Source organism: Macaca nemestrina, chromosome 10 (genome assembly GCF_043159975.1).
Source record: "Macaca nemestrina isolate mMacNem1 chromosome 10, mMacNem.hap1, whole genome shotgun sequence".
Lineage (NCBI taxonomy): Eukaryota > Metazoa > Chordata > Mammalia > Primates > Cercopithecidae > Macaca > Macaca nemestrina.
Window position 1 is genome coordinate 88,313,714 of NC_092134.1, and position 19,739 is coordinate 88,333,452.

Below are 19,739 nucleotides of genomic sequence, written 5' to 3' on the forward strand. Positions count from 1 at the left end.
TGAAGGTTGCAGTGAGCTGAGATTGCACCACTGCACTCTAGTCTGGGAGACAGAGTGAGACCATGTCTCAAAAAAATAAAAAAATAAATAAATAATATAAAATAATTCATATCCTTTGATCTTATAATTCTACTTCTAGGAAATACTTGATTGCTTAAATCAGTTAGGATACAGCTATATGATTATATATAATACAATTATTTAAAATAATTTATAGAAGACTATTCACAACAGAAAATTTCAGCAATATATCTCTATGTGAAAAAGTAGATTATAAAATGTTATACATTATAATATATACCCAAAAGAATTAAAAGTAGGAGTTCAAACAGATATTTGGACACCCATGTTCATAGCAACATTTATAATAGCAATTCGAGTGTCCACTGACTGATGAATGGGTAACAAAACATATAATGGAGTATTATTCAGCTTTAAAAAGGAAGAAAATTCAAACATATGCTACAACATAGGTTAATCTTGAGGACATCAGGTTAAGTAACATAAACCAGTCACAAAAGGACAAAGAATGTAGGATTCCACATATATGAGGTACTTAGAATAGGCATCTTCACAGAGACAGAAAATAGAATGGAGGCTGCCAGGACAAGGGGAAATGGGGAGTTATTGTTTAATTGGTAGTTTCAGTAACAACCTTTTGCAATATGAAAATGATTGTGGAGATGGATGGTGGTGATGGTTGCACAAAAACGTGAATGTACTTAATGCTTTTAAGAGCTGAACTACACACTTAATAGTTAAAATGGTAAGTTTTAGATTATGTGTATTTTAGTACCACACACAAAAAAGTGTAGCTTTAAAAAAATAATCTTTTAGCTGTTGTAGGCTAGGCTGTACCAGGCGATAGGTGCTTTCTTAGATGGGTGAGCAGGAATGAGATCTGCTACATGCTCTCTGTCCTTACGGAGAGCTCTTGTGAGGCTTCAGTCCATAATGACCATTTGACAGGGGGAGGGGCCTCTTGTGGTACTGGGGCTTTGATCATCTTACCTATACTTTAACTCTCCCCCTTGCCATGAACCATTTTCCAATAAACTGAAGGGTATATAATTTTAAAAACTGTTATGTATTATATGATCTAAGACTTGTATGGGGGAAAAAATGTAAGCAAAAGGATAAGTAGTGGGATGTCAGGTGATCTTTATTATCTTAATACTTGATGTTTTCCAAATGTTCTACAATGAACAACAAAAGACAAACATATCAAGAAGCATCCCAGTTTTAACATATCTACCCTCCACTGTGTCTTCCCCTCAAAAGAGGTTTGCTATACCTTGCCTTTCCCACTCAGTAAATGCCCCCAAATTCACCAAATTAACCAGACCAAAATTACTGACGTCATCCGTGACTCCTTTTCTTTATTCTCCCACATCCAATTTCTCAGTAAATCCTGTCCGCCAAATTTTCAAAACCTACCCAGAAGCCAGCTACTTTTCACCATTCCCATAGGGCTTCTATAGATAATACAGCTCACATTTAAGAGTGTGCAATAGATTCCAGTGTCTATTCTACAGCTAAGTCCTTTTCATATACGAACGCATTTCATTCTCACAACAATTCTGCAAGGTAAGAAAAGTACAACAGTTACCTTCATATCACTGATGAAGAGGCATGGAGAAGTCAGGTATTTTGCATAAGATCACACAGCTAATGAACAGTGGAATCAAAATTTGAACCCAGGAGCTCACAGGTTATGCTTTTAACCGCTATATTACACTGCCCCCTCAGTCTTAGGTAGCGTTCTCTCCCACATTATTCAGCTCTCTGTTCAATATCCCCATCTCAGAGAGGTTGTCCCTGAAATCCTAATTTAAGCAGCCCCAGAGTAGAGCCACCATTCTGTTACCTTGCCCTGCTGTACTTTCCTTTAGCACTTCATTAGTAATTACATATTAGGTATGTAAGCTCCATAAGAGTAGAGATCTCACCTTGTTCACGGCTGAATCCCAACCACCTAGGATAGTTCCGGGCCATGTTAGGTGCTCCACCATTAATCTGTTGAATGACTGACCAAATGAATGCATAACTAATATAAGGCTGGCTGCTGCAGTAAGACAGACCTGAATGCAAATCCCAGACCTACCACTTCCTAACCACGGGAGCTCAGATCATTCAACCTTCCATCCCCCTCAGTGTCTGCACCTGGAAAATGTGAATCGTATTTCTCCCTCAGGGTTGTCTTGAGGATAAAATGAGTTGTGACACATAAAGTGTTTAGTCTGGTTACTTACACATAATGAACATTTGACAAACATTAGCTACTTGTATTGCAAATGAGAGGGGAAAAAAATGTCATGCTTAAGCCTGCCTGACATTCTTTTCATTTTTAAAAGAGGGGTATACAGCTTTAGGAAGATAGCTGTTAAGAAATAAAGTTGCTGATGATAGTTTATTAAATATTACGTCACACTGAAGATACGGAAAACCGTATGTAAATTTGGTCTAATACTGAAAGTGGGGAGAAAAACACATTAGCTCTATCTAAATTCCATTTTTATGCATTCTGTTATATTTCTAAATCATACCCCCTACTTAAATCTTGAATGTATGGATATTTTTTAAGTCATCGGTTAAATAATGGACTGAAACAATAAAAATTCCTTCTGGATGGATGTTTTATTAGTTCAGGGTATTATTTTAGACCAAATATAACTGAATGCCTTTACGGTTAAGATTATTTTAATTCATATTCAAGTTGGGTGTGGTGATACGCACCTATAGTCCCAGCTACTCAGGAGGCTGAGACAGGAGGATTGCTTGAGCCCAGGAGTTCAAGTCCAGCCTAGGCAACACGATGAGATCTCTCTTAAAAAAAGTATAAATAAATTCATACCCAGCCACTGCCCACCGTGCTGCCACTGCTCAGAGGTAAAACGATGAAAGGAGTCAAGAACAACCCTATCAGTAGAAGCCTTATTCTTGTTCAGCCTTCCACAGCCCAGTAGCCTCAGGTAACTTTTCAGAAGCAGGACATCCAGATCGGCCCCCAGCCATTCTCTTACTGCTGAAGGGGTAGCAGCTGTGATGGCTTTTTTTTTTTTTTTTTTTTTTTTTGAGACTGAGTCTTGCTCTGTTGCCAGGCTGGAGTGCAGTGACGTGATCCTGGCTTACTGCAACCTACGCCTCCTGGGTTCAAGCAATTCCCCTGCCTCAGCCTCCCAAGTAGCTCCTCAGCCTCCCAAGTAGCTGAGACTACAGGTGCGTAATACAATGCCTGGCAAATTTTTTGTATTTTAGTGGAGATGGGGTTTCACCATGTTGGTGATCTCCTGACCTTGTGATTCGCCTGCCTCAGCCTCCCAAAGTGCTGGGATTACAGGCGTGAGCCACCGCACCTGGCCTTGGTAGCCTTTTTACTGCAGTATTTCTCAACTCTGAATATACAACTTTTATAAGGGGCTTGAATCTATGCTGCTTTCTCCACAAATAATCAACTCCTCATGTCTCTTCTTTCATTATACTTCGATAGTTGATTCTGTAACTTGAAATTATACTCAGTTGCTAGTTGGTAACTACTTCCTACTACTCTCCCCAGTAGATGGGGTGGGGTGTGGTGATGGATGGCAGGCAGGAACACTGCCTCCAAACTGGGAAGTTCTGTATTTAATAGGTCTGTGAAGGCCATTTCTTCTAGAATCCCAATGCAGACCTCAATCATGTGATTATATTCTCCAGGTGGCCAGGCGTAGCTAAGGAAATTCAAGCATTTTTACTCTAGAAAATATCACAATTTAGTTCTTTAGTTGAGATCTTACAAAATAAACAGATTATCTGAATATAGATAAATCATCTTAGAGATTCAAACTACTTGAAATTTCTTAAATATGCACTTAACATGTTAATTATAGAAATAATAGAAAGGACATATAACTCAGATTGCCCCTCCCTAGGGAGTAATAATCCTGAGGCTTGTTCCAGGATTAAATGTCTTAAATTACTGGTCCTTTGTGGTTTCATCTGAGGCCTGCTTCTGTCCTTGTCCTTTCATGTGCCAAATTTATACAGGCATCAGACATTCACACATAATAACTATCATTTACTTAGCATGCAGGATGAGCTAAACATTCAGTAGGTCTTAGATACACGAAAACAGTCACTAAGGTATTTATGTGTGAAGGCTTTAGGTAAATAAAACATACCAGTGACCATCTGGGGAGAACAGATGCCTGCACAGGGCTGGGGAAGCCCAAGAAGAGACTCCTAAAGCAGCCTGGCTGGGAGGTGGAGGAGGTAGCCGCTGTTGGACATCAGCAACAACACCCCTTTTAAAATAAAGGCCTTAGCAGCAGCCTCAGAAGCAAAAGTTTTTCTCTGACCTTCTCCTGCCCGCCTGTCTCTCAATTCCATTCTCCTCTGAGGCTGGCCACAGAAACTAGAAGGTGGGTCTAGAAGCCAGAATTCCTTTTGAGGGATTTTTTACAAAATTATACAGAAAGGTAGAGATAAAGAAATTCTGGGCCGGGCGCGGTGGCTCAAGCCTGTAATCCCAGCACTTTGGGAGGCCGAGACGGGCGGATCACGAGGTCAGGAGATCGAGATCATCCTGGCTAAAACGGTGAAACCCCGTCTCTACTAAAAAAAAAAATACAAAAAACTAGCTGGGCAAGGTGGCGGGTGCCTGTAGTCCCAGCTACTCGGGAGGCTGAGGCAGGAGAATGGCGTGAACCCGGGAGGCGGAGCTTGCAGTGAGCTGAGATATGGCCACTGCACTCCAGTCTGGGCGACAGAGCGAGACTCTGTCTCAAAAAAAAAAAAAAAAAAAAAAAAAAAAAAAAAAAGAAATTCTGGCCAGAAGAATCTGGCCACAAAGTACTTATCTGTTCTCCATTGTTTGACTGTAGGTCATAAAATCCACATTCCAGAAAGTCTTACCCAGAAGGAAGGAATGCTGCTCAGAGAGGTCAAGCAGCATCTTGAGGCCCTGCTGGGTTTCCTCACTCTGCCTATTCACATTAGATCAGACCCTTTTATCCAATTGTGTTTCTACATGGCTGTCTATACTTTGTTGAATCTAAGCATAAAAATGGACAATTTCCCCTGTATCTTCGGGTCTTCATTCTGAAGGTTTCCATATCATCTAAAACCATGATCAAATAAATGTGTATGCCTTTTCTCCTATTAATCTGCCTCTTGTCAGTAATTTTCAGCAAACCTTCAGAAAGCCAAGGGGAAGTTTTCCTTCGGCCTTGACACCCCTAAACCATGTCCTGACAGATGCATAAGAGGAAGTAAGAGACAATCTAAAAGGTTGTTGTGATAGGAAAACCCAGCCTGGAATAACAGTGATGGTGGGAGTGGGGACAAACAGAAATAGATGGATTCCAGTGACATTAAGGTATTAGAATCAACAGGCCCTGCAGGCTGATTGGAAAGGAAGATGAGAAACGCTTAGACTGTAAGTCCTGTCTGACTTTACCAGCTGGGTTCACTAAGTAAGAAGGGCCTTTTAAATCTAACTCTTCCTTCAGTAGTTTCAGTAGGAAATCTTAGCTCCCATTATATAGACAGAGTAGAAAAAATAGATGCTATTACATGGAAACATTATATAACTGAATCAACCAAATTATATTTATTCCTTCAACCAATACATGTTTGTGGCACTCTTGCTAAACATGTTAGCAATGGGCAAGCTCTGGAAATATAGCAGTAACTGAGGACCTTGCCTTTCCCCACTCTGTCCTATCTACCCACTCCTCTTCATGGGAGAGGTGGCGTATCCCCTCTGATCATAGCCCAAAGCCTCCTCCTAAGCCATGGCTCCCATTCCCACAAGACTTCTTGCTATAGATTACACAGCACTTTTTACTGTGACTTCAACTTATGTTTCATTTTCACCTTTGTCAACATTTTTCATGTTCAGATTTACTCCATCTTAAAAAAGTAAAAAGCCCCTCCTTAGGAAATGTAGCACTGTCAAAATGTTAAATGTGCCTACAATTTGACCTTGCAAATTCTACTTAATTCCCGTACACATTTGGAAAGATATAAATATGCATAAGCACATTAAGATGTTGAGTGTAACATTATGAGAGACACCAAAATTTCTAAGTAAAACTAAAATATCCAGACAACACTACAGCACAATAGAATAGTATGTGTTTACTTTAGGGAGTAACATGTCTATAATGTACAGAACAAAAACACAAACTTTGGCAGACTACATAGCAATAAAGCCAATTTTTGTAATGTAAGTGTGTATGAGAGAGCGAGTGATAGCACATGTACAGAAAAATCTTGAAGGATACACCTCAAACTATTAACAGTGGCTATATATGAGAGAATGCAAATATGGAGATGATTCTCAGTTGTACTTTTTAATGTTTAGAACATTTACAACGACTCATCATAAAATATATTGCTTTGTAATCAGAATAAAACAATAAAGATAAAAGGTTATCAAAAAAGTTAAAACAACCTTAATCAGCCTTTCCACTGCACCTATTGCATTATAACATAGTCCTTACTACTACTGGTAAGAGTCAAAGTACGCTGGCACTCCTCTACTATGGACTCAGCCTCCATCAGTCACCAGCCGGCTCTAAGGTCCATAGTGACTTGCATGCTGCTCTTAAACCTAATGCCTGCTTTACATTTTTGCCTTACTTGACATCTCAATGAGCTTTGACATGGCTGTCCATGACTTCTTTTCAAAGACTCTCTCCTCTTGGTTTCATTCTCTTAGAGGGTCTTCCATTTCTCTGATTTCCTCCATTGGTGCCTCCTCCCTGACTGTGCCCTGACTTCTGAAACTATGCAGGGTTCCATCCAAGCCCTGCTCCTCTTTAATTTGTCTGCTGGCAACTGTTAACACATGCAGACTAAAGGTTCCAAATGCATTGCTCTATTTCAGCCATCTCTTCTGAGCCACAGATGCATGTATCCAACTGCCTATGCAACATCTTCTCTTGGAAATGTCCCAGGCATCTTAGACTCTGTATTCACACAGGACTTATGCTTCCCCCTCAACCACAAACACAATCAAAGCTGTTCTTCAGTATTTCCTGTCTGCATAAATGGCACTCCCTCTTATTTGGATGGTCAAGCCATCCTTGACTAGCCTCCCTTCATCCTTGACTAGCCTCCCTTCTGCATCCCCCATAGCCAAACATTCACTCTCCTATGGTGCTGAAGAGTTCTTGACTGTCTTCCTCTCTTCATCTCATCCTGCCAAGCTCCTCTCATCTGTTATTGAGACTGTTGCACCAACCTCCTGACCGCCCACCTGCCAGCAACTTTCATCCCCTTTTAATCACTTACCTTTTCAGCAGCCAAAGTAACCTTTGAAAATAAAATTCTGACCCAGTACTTTAATGCTTTAAATACTTTAATAGCTTCCCATTAGGAAACCACTTTCAAATTTAAGATAACAAACAGATGTTATTTCTGTAATGGGGAATGATATGGTTTGGCTGTTTGTCTCCTTCAAATCTCATGTCGAAATGTAATCCCGAATGTTGGATGCAGCATCTAGTGGGAGGTAATGGATCATGGGGGTAGATCTCTCATGAATGGCTTAGCACCATCCCCATGCTTATGAGCTCTTGCTCAGTTCACATGAGATCTGGCTGTTTTAAAAGAGTGTGGTATTCTCCTCTCTTGCTCCTCCCTTTTGCTATGTGACACGCTGCCTCCCCTTCCGCCATGATTGTAAGATCCCTGAGGCCCTCCTAGAAGCTGATGCCAACAGGGCACTTCCTGTATAGCCTGCAGAACTGTCAGCCAAAATAACCTTATTTTCTTTATAAATTACCCAGTCAGAGGTATTCCTTTATAGCAACACAAAAATGGAATAACATGGGAAAAAATAAGATAAGACCAATGATTTTTAAAGAAGCCTGGTTAAAAAGAGACTACAAGCATCATGAGAACAGGAGCTGTACCTATTTAGTCTGCTGTAGAACCTCAGTAGTTAGCCAGACTCTTTGCACACAGTTGACCCTAATACATATTTACTGAATGAATAAATACGGTAGGGTTGAGGAAGGTATATTTTTGTTCATCTTTTGGGCCTTGTTTTATAAGATTAAACTTGTATTCATATTACCTATTCACTCACACATACACATACACACATGTTAATGGAAAAGAGTGAAAGAAAAACACAGGAGGATCACTGATGGAGAGAGGCATAGGTGAAGGCATTAACATTTATCAGAAAGATGACAGATGGGAGAAGCAAAGATGAATGTAAACATGCGTTTATATATGCATTACATATAAAATATAATACATATATTTGTTATATATATAAAATACATATATAATACAACTTACACGCACACAATGTATATGTACTTTTGGAGGGAGGGAGATAAAAGACGTTGAGGCAGTAGCCCCTGCAGGTTTCCTTTCCTTTCTGATTTAAGAAAATGATCTCCTGAGAGGCCAAGAGGGTGTGGAGTAGAGGAAGGCAGTGAGAGCCTGAAACAGTTTCTACGATTGATAGGACAGCATCCGCTGACTCGGTGTGCCAGGCTCAGTTTCCATTCTGCTGGGTTTTTCTTCTGAGCTCTGTAAATATTCAAGACTCCAATTTTCTTTTTGGCTTTCTGTCCCTAAGGCAATGGCTTCCCAGAATCAGTGCAAGAATCAAATGTATAACAATAACTGGGGGAACTATGCAAAATGATTCCTATACCTTGACTGATGGAGATTCGGTGCTGGAATTGGTGAGGGGTTGGGTCCCATGTATGCGGCAATTTGTGAAGCACTGCCCTTTGGTCTGTAGGCCACAGGGTCACTGACCTCACAACCACATTTTCTCCTCAGTCATTGTACTGACCACAGCTGAGCACACTGGGTTAGTGATCACACTCGTCACTCAAAGTCATGGTGACAAGCCATGTCTACTTTGTCTTTCCATCCAGCTGAGAAGCAGCAACTTAGAAAAGAGAAAAAAAAATATACAGAGATGGGCGTATTATCTCTTCAAACATGGCTTTGATGGAAAGGACACATTTCCTGAAGGGTGCTCCCAGGATGGCCATTCCCTGCCAGAGGGCAAAAGGGGAAAAAATAGACCTCTTTCTCTATTAATCTTTCCTGTTCTTCTGTTCAAAACTAACATTTTATCTGGCTATTGAGAACATGAATCCAAGTGTGCTTTGGAGCTGAACTCTTATCAGCTGAAAATAGCCCAGAGGAAAAAAATTCACAATTTTTAACCTTTTAACAGCTCTTGTTCAGGAAATGTGGGTTGCAATTTTACTTGACTTTGAAAATGTCAGAATTACTGAGACTGACTAAAAAAATACAAGGAGAAACTTAACTTCACATTTCTTCAATTGGCTGCCACAACTCTGTTTCCTATTCTGGTGTGCAGTTACACGCAATTATCTCAGCCCCTTGGAAATAAATCTATGGGTAAAAAGAGATCTTAAAATCATTTTTCAATTCCCTAGTCTTATAGAACGGAAATAATGACAAGGCAGGATGCCCAGGATTAAAGAGTCTGCAGCAAATCTGGGAATGGAACCCAAGTGTCCTAACCACTGATCCAGGGGCTTTCCACGTACTCGCCCCACAATGTAACAAATGAATTACGGTGAAATGGGGACTCACAGATCACACGGATATTTGTTTCACAAGTGTGATCAAATGCCTTGTAAGCAATTAAAAACTCATGTCGGTGAAACTTTATTTAAAGATGGAAGATTGAATATATGCATTTAGCTCTGTCCCCTCCTCAAGTACTACCAGAACATAAACCAATAAAGACAAAGAAAAAAGAGGAGGAGAGACAGTAACGCAGTTTTGGAAGACATTGTGTTAGGCAAGCGGCAACTGACTTAGCCAACTGGAGAAAGCTCAGTACTAAAATAGGAAAGCCTCAAAGCAATTTCATTTAAATTATCAGCCCTCAAGAGGCTGGCAGCACAGGCTCCTCTGAAAGTGGGACTGAAGGTAGGGCAGGAAAATGGTCAAAAGTCTGTTTATTAAGGAGTTTATTAAAAGTCTGTTTATAAAAGTCTGTTTATTAAAAGTCTGTTTCTTAAGGGCTGAAGGTAGGGCAGGAGAATGGTCAAAAGTCCGTTTATCAAGATTCCCTTCCTCATGGCTTGAAGACAAGTGGTTGCCTCCCAACCCCATCCTACCCAGGAAAAGACCTGAAATGTATTCTCTGGAAAGAGTGAACAGAGGCTCTTCAGACAGGAGGATACCAGGCACGGTTAAGGATGGGGATCCCATACTGAAAAGACGGATTACACAAACGATTACTGCTGAATGTTGAGACTCCCAGACTTCTACTTAGCTTTCTGACTGGTTATATATTTTCTCTTGGTCTGATTAACTTGGGGGTGGGTGGGTGGGTGGAGGGATGGCCTAAAATTACTAACGGAGTTTCCTAAACAGCCAGACATGTCACCCTAAAGTGAAGTGCATAATTGCCAAATGCCATCCACTACTACAGAACTTCCAGCTATCTTTCTAGATAGCTACTCAAAAATCAGAAGGGACAAGACTTTCCAGACACTAAGAGGGCATCTAACAGAGAAACAGCAAAGCAACTTGGTGAAGAGGGAAAAATCACATGAAAAAGAAGCTTAAAACAAACAACAAAAACCTCCTGCATCATCAGAGATCTGAGAAAAGTGCATACATGAAATAAGGACAAGATGTTACCAGCGAGAGAGAGGGAGAAAGAGAAAAATAGTCAAAGAGTAAAAAAAGAGCTTTTGGAAATTAAAATGATGGCAGAAATTGAAAACTCAACAGAAGGCTTGAAAGATAAAATTCAGGAAATGTTCAATAAAGTTAAGCAAAAAGAGGTGAAAATAGGAAACATGGAAAATTGGAGAACCAATTCAGGGTAGTCAATATCCAAATAACAGATGTATTCATGGATTAGAGAAAATGGAAGGCACATAACTGTCAAAGAAATTTCCCCAAATTGAAAAGGATTAGGAATTAAAGAACACCTTTCTCCCACAACTGAAAACAAACTGAAGGACACTTTTTTCCCTAAATAAGTGGAGTTGGGGGCTGGGCACGGTGGCTCACACCTGTAATTCCAGCATTCTGGGGGCTAAGTGGGGAGGATCACTTAAGGCCTAGAGTTCCAGACCAGCCTGGGCAACAAAGAGACCCTCTCTCTACAAAAAAATTTAAAAATTAGCCAGGTGTGGTGCATGCATATAGTCTTAGCTGCAAGGTGGAGGGTGGTTTGAGTGGGAAGGATAGCTTGAGCCAGGAGTTTGAGGATGGAATGAGCTATGATTGTGCCGCCTACTCCAACCTAGGCAACAGAGCGAAACCCTATCTCTAAAAAATACATATAATAATTTTTTTTTTATTTTAAAACAATGAATTGGGTGGGGCTTGCCACAGTGAAAGGGTCTACTGAGTTTCCACTATACTAATCATTATGGAATTTCTAACTACTGAGTTCAAAGAAAAAAGTCCACAAAATTTCAGAGTGGAAAAGTTTTTCATACAAAGAATCATAAGTCAGAATAGCAGGAACTTTTCAAGAACAACTATTGAAAGTAGAAGGCTTCAAAATTCTGAGAGCAGATAATTTCCACCTTTGAATTATATACTTAGTCAAGCTATCAACTGAAAGCCAGAGAAAAATACAAGCATTGTCAGACCTGCAAGTTTCAAAAAAAATTACCTGCCTTTAACCCTTTCTATGTAAGACACTGGAAAATGTGCTCCACCAAAATAAAAGAGTAAACCAACAAAAATAAGACACAAATGTAGGGCTCCAATACAAGAGAGGCAAAAGGAATCCTCAGAATGGTGGTGAAAAGGAATCCCTTGCTTGGCCAAGGTCTAAACACCAACCTGGGCAGGGTGGAGGAGATCAGAAGGCTGTGGGAGGAATCTGCCCCAAAGGATGAATTTGACAGGATTCCATGCATGACTGATTACATTGAGAGGAGATTTACAATTGGGTAAAAGTGTGAGGTTGAATTATTCATAACTATATGAAAAACTAATAAAATCAGTATCTGCTGTATAGTCTCCAGAGGAAAAGTAATCAAACTATATTATATAGCTCATCTGTGAAAAAGTATTACATAGTTATAATAAACACTGCATATTGACCTTACCAAAATTATAACACAATACAATTGAGGGAATGGGGTTGGGAAAGTTTGTAAGAGAAGGGAAGGGGGCTGCAGTAGGTGAAAAAGAGCTAAATACTTCTGCACCAATATATAATGCCTAAAACTGAAAAACAGATAAATTATAATTTAAGTATGTTAACTAGAGATATAGAGGTAATTACTAAAAGAATCAGCTACAGTTAAAAGTCCTGGCCTCTGGGGAACAGAGAACACAAAAGGAGATGCAGCTGGTTTTCATAACAAAACCTGCAACATTATTTAATTTTCAAGTTATGTAAACATTCTAACTATGCAAAACTTTGACAAAAATAAAAACTTTTTTTTTTTTTTTGCCCTTAAAAAAGGCGGGGAGCTCATGGCATGAACACATATAAACATAAGAATCACTGTTCTGGCACCTACTGTATGCCAGGCACGTGCTAGATGCAGATTAAAAAAAAAACAAAAAACAAAAAAACAAAACAAAAAATCAAAACAAAACAAAAAAACAGAAAATGTCCCTTTTTAGGAAGCTTATATTCCACAATGAAAACTAAATATAAGTACTTTTAAAATAACTGACTCTGCTTGGAGATATGAAGGAAATAAACAAGTTGATATAGCAGAGATTAAGAGATGGAAGTATTTCGGGTAGGGTGGGTCAGAGGAGCCTCCCTGAGGGGTGATATTTGAGACCCGAAGTATGAGAAGGAGTTGGCTATGCAGGGCTAAAAAAAGAGCATGCAAGGAAAAAGAAAAAGCAAGACAATGGTTCTGAAGCAGAAAGTATCCTGGTGTGCGCCAAGATATGATCAAAGATCAGTGTGACTGCAGGGCGGTGAAGACAGGAGAGGCTGGGGAACAAGTGAGGCTGACCAGGAGGCAGGAGCCATCATACCATGCACTGACAGGTAAACAATGGGATGGCACCACAGCATCACAGAGCATACTTCTGTGGCAGGAGTGGAAACAACAGACCCAGTCATTAGACTAATGTTGAAGTCCAGGTGATGAAGTTGGCCTAAGATGACAGTAGTAGAGACAGAGAAGATATTCAAAATCATTTTGAAGGCAGAAGTACTGGCAGGAGAGGAAGAACAATAGAAGAGAAACCAAGGATGATATGCAGGTTTCTGACTTTGTAAATTGAAAGATGGTGGTACCATTTACTGAGATGGTGAAGACACAGAGTGGAGAGGCAGGATGGGGTAGATGGGACATGGAAGCAAATCAAGAGTTCCTCCCTGAACACGAGACTCCATCCAGGAGTGCTGTCAAGGAGGGAGGAGGGTACGGTGTCTAGAACTCAGAAGAGCTCAGTGTTGGAGATATATACCTTGGAGAGTCAACAAATTAATGGTATTTAAAGCCCCTGGAATAGATGAGCATGTAGACAGAAGAGGTATTGCTTAAACCACAGCATGAAGAATTCTCAACATTCCCAGGTGGCCAAGTAATGAAAGAAATGCCAGTAAAGGATCAAGAAATGGCCAGTAGCGAAAGGGGAAGGCCAAGTTAGAAGGTAATTTCAAGAAGGCAATAGAAAACTGCTTAAAGCCACTCAGAGATCCAGTAAGATAGAAATGTATCTACTGGAAGCAGCAACACACAGATCTTGAATGACTCTGCCAAAATCAATTTCAGAAGAGTGATGGGAAAAGACACCACACTGTAACAGACTGAAAAATAAATGAGTAATGAAGAGGCTGTAGTACATGTAGGCAACATTTCAGAAGTTTCGCTTTAAAAGGAGACAGAGGCTGGGAATGGTGGCTCATGCCTGTAATCCCAGTACTTTGGGAGGCCGAGGCGGGTGGATCACAAGGTCAGGAGTTCAAGACCAGCCTGGCCAATGTGGTGAAACTCCATCTCTACTAAAAACACAAAAAGTAGCCAGTCATGGGGGTGGGCGCCTGTAATCCCAGCTACTGGGAGGCCTAGGCAGGGAACTGCTTGAACTCAGGAGTCAGAAGCTGCAGTGAGCCGAGATGGCGCCACTGTACCCCAGCCTGGGTGACACAGCAAGACTCTGTCTCCACAAAAAAAAAAAAAAAAAAAAGAAAGAAAAAAAAGAAAAAATTAAAAAAAAAATGAGACAGAGAAACAGGCTAAGAGATGGAGAGGGATCTAAAGGTCTAGAGAAAGGTGTTTGGTTCTTTAGTATTTTTAACACAGGGATTCCAGAGTATTAATTTACTAACTCCTTCAGTTGTACAACTTAACAAGCACCAGATCAGTGTCCTTACAGAGCTTACAATCTATTGGGATAGAGACAACAAACAAATATACTAATTTCAGGTGGAGATAAATGTTTTGAAGACAAAGCAGGTTAAGAGGATACAGAGTAACAGTGACATTTTAGATAGATAAGTCAGGGGTGACAGCTCTGAGTAGGTGACATTCAAGTGAGAACTGAATGAAGTACAGCAGCAGGCATCCTAGATGAGAAAGGAGTGAGGAGGTGAGAGAGGGTGGAGAGGACGATGAGAACAGTGGCCAGGCAAGGGGTGACATGTCAAGGGACAGGTGTGGCTAGAGCACCGTAAGAGACAGGCAGAGCAGGAAGAGAAGAGGATGGAGAGGTAGTAGAGACTTTACAGTACATGGTCAAGAGTTTGGATTTTATACTGTTTGTAGAGAAGCCACTACAGACAGTACAAAAGTGTAAAAGAGAAGGATCATTGTGACTGTTCTGTGAACTCAGACCAAGAGGTGCATGAATGGTGGCAGGAAGCGACTACAGGAGGCCTTGCGAAACTTAGTAGTGGCCTGGGCTCAGATTTAGGTGTGGAAGCAGGGGATTATGGGTGCTTGAATTTGAGAATATGAGGTGTCACAGAAAGAGAGGAATCAAGGCTGACTTCAGCTTTGGGGCCTGAGTGACTAGGTGGTATCACTGCAGAGGTTACAACAATGGAGGAAGTATAGGCTCATGAAACAAATCAAGAATTTGGTTTTGGAAATGTTAAGTTCAACTCATCTACTAAACAACTAAGTGAAGAAGTAAAGCAGACAGCTGTAAAGCAAGGGAGAGGTAGGGAGTATACATAAGTATGTGGAAGTCATCCACATACAGATCTCATTCAGGACCTTGCAAATGAATGAGATCACCTATGGAGTGGAGACCAGAAAGAGGGTCAGAGCACTAAGCCCTGGGTGCTCCAAAGTTTAGGGGCAAGAAGAGAAGGATCCAGCAGGAGAGACTGGGAAAGAACAAGTGAGCAGTGAGCAGAATCAAGATAAAGTAGCATCACGAAACCAAATAAAAAAAGAATTTCAGGAAGCAGGGATGGTCAGCTGTGCCCCGTGCTGCTGAGATAAGCATGAGCTCCAAGAGAAATTCTGGGAGACTCTGTGACTCATGATGAATGAACAATGCTCTGTGATAACATTCCTTACCCATAAGTGTATTCAGACCACTTAGTCACCCTCAGTTCATTTAGAACACTATGCCTCTGTTTCCAAGGAAGCCTCACCCCATGGCAAGCCTCTTTCAGGATTCTCCCAGGAAGCAACAGAAGAGATCCCTGTGCCTGTGAAATAGAAATGGCTCTAATGGGGAGGCATAAATAGGAAGCAGACCAATGCTCACAGCAAAGAACCCAATTTGTTGGGGCAGAATAGAACCATTCTATAAATTCCTACATTTTTCTGACTCACAGCATGTAAGAGGAAAATCAACAGCAATAAAGTTATTATAACTCCCATTCTACCGATGAGGAAACTAAGGCACGAAGAGGTTAAGTGACTTGCCCAAAATCACACAGCTAGTAGGTAGGAAAGCCAAGATTCTCAAACCTAGGAATCAAAGGAAAAGAGCAAATTGTCAACTATTTTGCTTGGCTGCCTTCCCCAAATCAAATGTGTAGTTTCTGGGAGTCAGATCACAAAATTCTATCTGACACTATGACTTCTGATCAAAATTGGCCATCCTTTCTTCCATTTTAAAATATTTAATTGACAAAGATTGAATATATTCAAGGTGTACAATGTGATTTGATATACACTGTGTAACAATTACCACAATCAAATTAACACACCGCATCACCATTTATACTGTACATTAGATCCCCAGAACTTAGTCATCTTTTTTTTTTTTTTTTTTTTTTTTTTTTGTTGAGACAGAGTCTCCCTGTGTCGCCCAGACTGGAGTGCAGTGGCACTTAGTCATCTTTAACTTAAACTCTCTACCCTTTGACCAACATCTCCCATTTCCCACAACTCCCCGGCAATCACTGTTCTTTTTTTTTTTTTTGAGACGGAGTCTTGCTCTGTCACTCAGGCTGGAGTGCAGTGGTGCGATCTTGGCTCACTGCAAGCTCTGCCTTCCGGGTTCACACCATTCTCCTGCTTCAGCCTCCCAAGTAGCTGGGACTACAGGTGCCCGCCACCACACCCAGGTAATTTTTTTTTATTTTTAGTAGAGACAGGGTTTCACCGTGTTAGCCAGGATGGTCTCGATCTCCTGACCTAGTGATCCGCCCGCCTCAGCCTCCCAAAGTGCTGGGATTACAGGCGTGAGCCACGGCGCCCAGCCAATCACTGTTCTACTCTCTGCTTTTATGACCTTTTTAGATTTCACATGTAAGTGAGATCAAACAGTATTTTTCTTTCTGTGTCTGGCTTATTTCACTTAGCATAACGTCCCCCAGGTTCATCCATGTTGTCACAAATGGCAGGATTTCCTTCTTTTTTATGGCTGAATAACATTCTGCTGTATATATGCACCAAAATTTCTTTATCCATTCATCCATCAATGGATACTTAGGCTGTTTCCATATCTTGGCTATTGTGAATAATGCTGCAATGAACACAGAAGTGGGAATGTCTCTTCAAGATACTAAGATCATTCCCTTTGGGTATATACTCAGAAGTGGGACTGCAGGATTATGTGGTAGTTCTATTTTTTATTTTTTGTTTTTAGAATTGTCATACTGTTTTCCATAATGGCTGTGCAATTTATATTCCCAACGGTTTACAATGATTCCCTTTTTTCCATACCATTGCCAACACTTTTTCTCATCGACTTATTGGTGTTTATTAAGAACTCTAAGGGAAGCTAAGGCCAGTCCTCTTCCACCAGCATGGTAAACGTTCATAGTTAATAATGTTTCTTCTGGAGAATTCTCTACTTTTATGACATGAGAGGCCACATTCAGTGGAAAAACACAAGGACATCAGACACACTTGGATTTAAATTTTGGCTCCTCTCTCTAGTGAATGGGTAAATGTAAAAATCTGGTGAGAAAAAAATCCTAATTTGCAGGGTAGTTATAAAAGTCTGTGACAGGACATAGATGAAACACTGAAAATGGAGTCTTACATATTTAAAAAACCCTTTTTTCTCTCCTGCCCCTTCTCTTCCAGAGTGCACTGCTGAGCCTCTGAAGTTAGTGTAATAGAAGTTGGTTACTCATTAATAGTTTTTGTTAAACTTTTCACCTACATAGCAGCAAAAAAAAAAAAAAAAGAAAAGAAAAAAACCCAAAAAGGTGGTTCTTCAAATCTTCATGTTTTACTGTCACAAAAAATTTGCATCTTTAAACAAAAAAAGTTATTTAATATAAAAATGTTTTATATTTACCTCCAACTAAATTGCTTTGCTTTCTCTTGAAAATTTCAGGAATATTTGTTTTAGGAAGCTTTTCCATGATATATGGTGACTTGACTTCCACACTGCCACATTACCACTTGCTCTCCAATATGAAGGCTCTTAAAAAGAATGCATGAAAGTATGACGACTTAAGATTTCAAAGAGGTTCTTCATATTTCAATTATTATTCTGTCCTGTTTGCACCATCTTAACATCTTGGGGTCTACTCTACAATGTGGCCCAGTTGCAGTTTTAGTTCCAAAAAATTTTAACTGTATTTTCCACCCAAGAAAATTATTACTTTCCAGCATTTCAACAGTGAATTCCTGGCCACTTGTAGGCTAAGCAGATACTAGCTGTGAGCTTGCTTTTAGAGAAAAGTCTCTGGAACAGCTATAAGGGTAAATGTAAACAGTATAAATCTGAAAATATTTTTCCAGTAAAAACAGAACACTCGCCAAGGATGATCCTAAGTAAACTGCAATGACAGAAGATAGAGTTTTAAAAAATCATTTGAAAAGACAAAACATATTAATCCAAAGAAGCCAAAGGATTTAATTCAGCTATACTAACAGAATGTGGCTGCTTTAAAATATTACAGATTGGTGCAAAATTGCACTTTTTGCTATTAAAAGTAATGACAATTACTTTTACTTTTGCACCAAATAATCCAACCTTAAAATGTATATTTATAAAATAGCATCATTTACTTTTGCACCAAATAATAATTCAGTCCTTAAAATGTATTTTTATAAAATAGCATCATTTACTTCAGAAACTTTTTGTTGTTAGGTAATGCCACATACTCCCTTTTGTTATGCTATACACACTTGTATATTATTCGAAGGCCCCTGGATGTTGTACATACCCTGAGTAACATGTAAGATCACTGAAATCTTGTTTTCATTATTTTGTCATCAAAATATCCTTGCCAAACTTTTTTTGCTAAAACTCTTTCTCCTGGAAGGCAGCGTAAGAAGTCCTTCTTCCTTATAAGATCCTGGCCCACAGTACGGTGAGCCACAGACAGGTAAGAAATAACTTTTGCAGCCGGGCATGGTGGCTCACACCTGTAATCCCCACACTTTGGGAGGCTGAAGCGGGTGGATCACTTGAGGTCAAGAGTTTGAGACCAGCCTGGCCAACATAGTGAAACCCCATCTCTACTAAAAATATAAAAATTAGCAGGTTATGGTAGCATGCACCTGTAATTCCAGCTACTTGGGAGGCGGAGGTTGCAGTGAGCTGAGATTGCACCACTGCACTCCAGCATGGGTGATGGAGTGAGACTGCCTCAACCAAAAAAAAAAGAAATAACTTTTGCTTTCTGAAGTTGTTTTCTGAAGCATGCATACGGGAATGGATTATTTTCAGCAATCCATGTGGACTGAGGAATAAAAAGTTACAGAACTTCAACAAATAATATCTGAAACCCCACTACTGTTAACAGAAATAACAAAAAAGACACAGGCCTGTTCTCCCGGAACTGACAGTCGGAGGGGAAAGGGAAGGAAGGATGCTGTTCAAATACGAAGGAAGGGGATCTTACCCAGGCTGGATGGGAGGTGAGTGTGAGGAGTCAGAAAAGGCCTCCTGGAGGCAGGAACATCACCTGAAGGATGAGGAGGCATCAATAAATACAATAGGCCAATATAAGGGTTGGTGTTAGGCTGCAGACAGAGCAGAAGGCGGCATCAGACCTGCCTCTGTAACAACAAGGACCTGACCTTGTGTAAGCCATTTGACCTTTTTTGCTCTCATTTTCCTTATCTATAATACGGGTTGTCCAGGATGTCAGTTAACCTTAACTCTTGCTGTGCATGAAAATCACCTGAGCGCCTTCTAAAAAGAATGGCCCCTTCCTCTGAAAGGTCGTTTCAGGTGGTGGGGCATCAGTGTTTCTTTCACGAGCTCTCCAGATGATGCTAATCTGCAGCCAGGGCTGAGAACCACTGGATGAGATGAGCTCTCAAGGCCCTGACATCTTAGGTCTGTGGTTCACAACCCCTGGGGCACAATAACATCTTCTGGGAGCTTTTAGAAATCCCACTGGAGGCTGCATTCCAGATAAT

The 19,739-nt window shown here is 40.3% G+C and overlaps 1 protein-coding gene across 2 annotated transcripts in view; it reads right to left on the minus strand.

The window, feature by feature from the left end:
* The window catches only part of LOC105470094 (anoctamin 6), a 218,630-nt gene that overhangs the window by 142,525 nt on the left and 56,366 nt on the right, over positions 1–19,739 (minus strand). The window contains exon 2 of one of the 2 annotated variants that reach the window (XM_011721844.2): positions 19,217–19,279. The exons of the other annotated variant lie outside the window; for it this stretch is intronic. Coding sequence (XP_011720146.2) covers positions 19,217–19,279 — 63 coding nt within the window. The remainder of the gene's footprint in view (positions 1–19,216; positions 19,280–19,739) is intronic. 2 annotated transcript variants of the gene reach the window in all.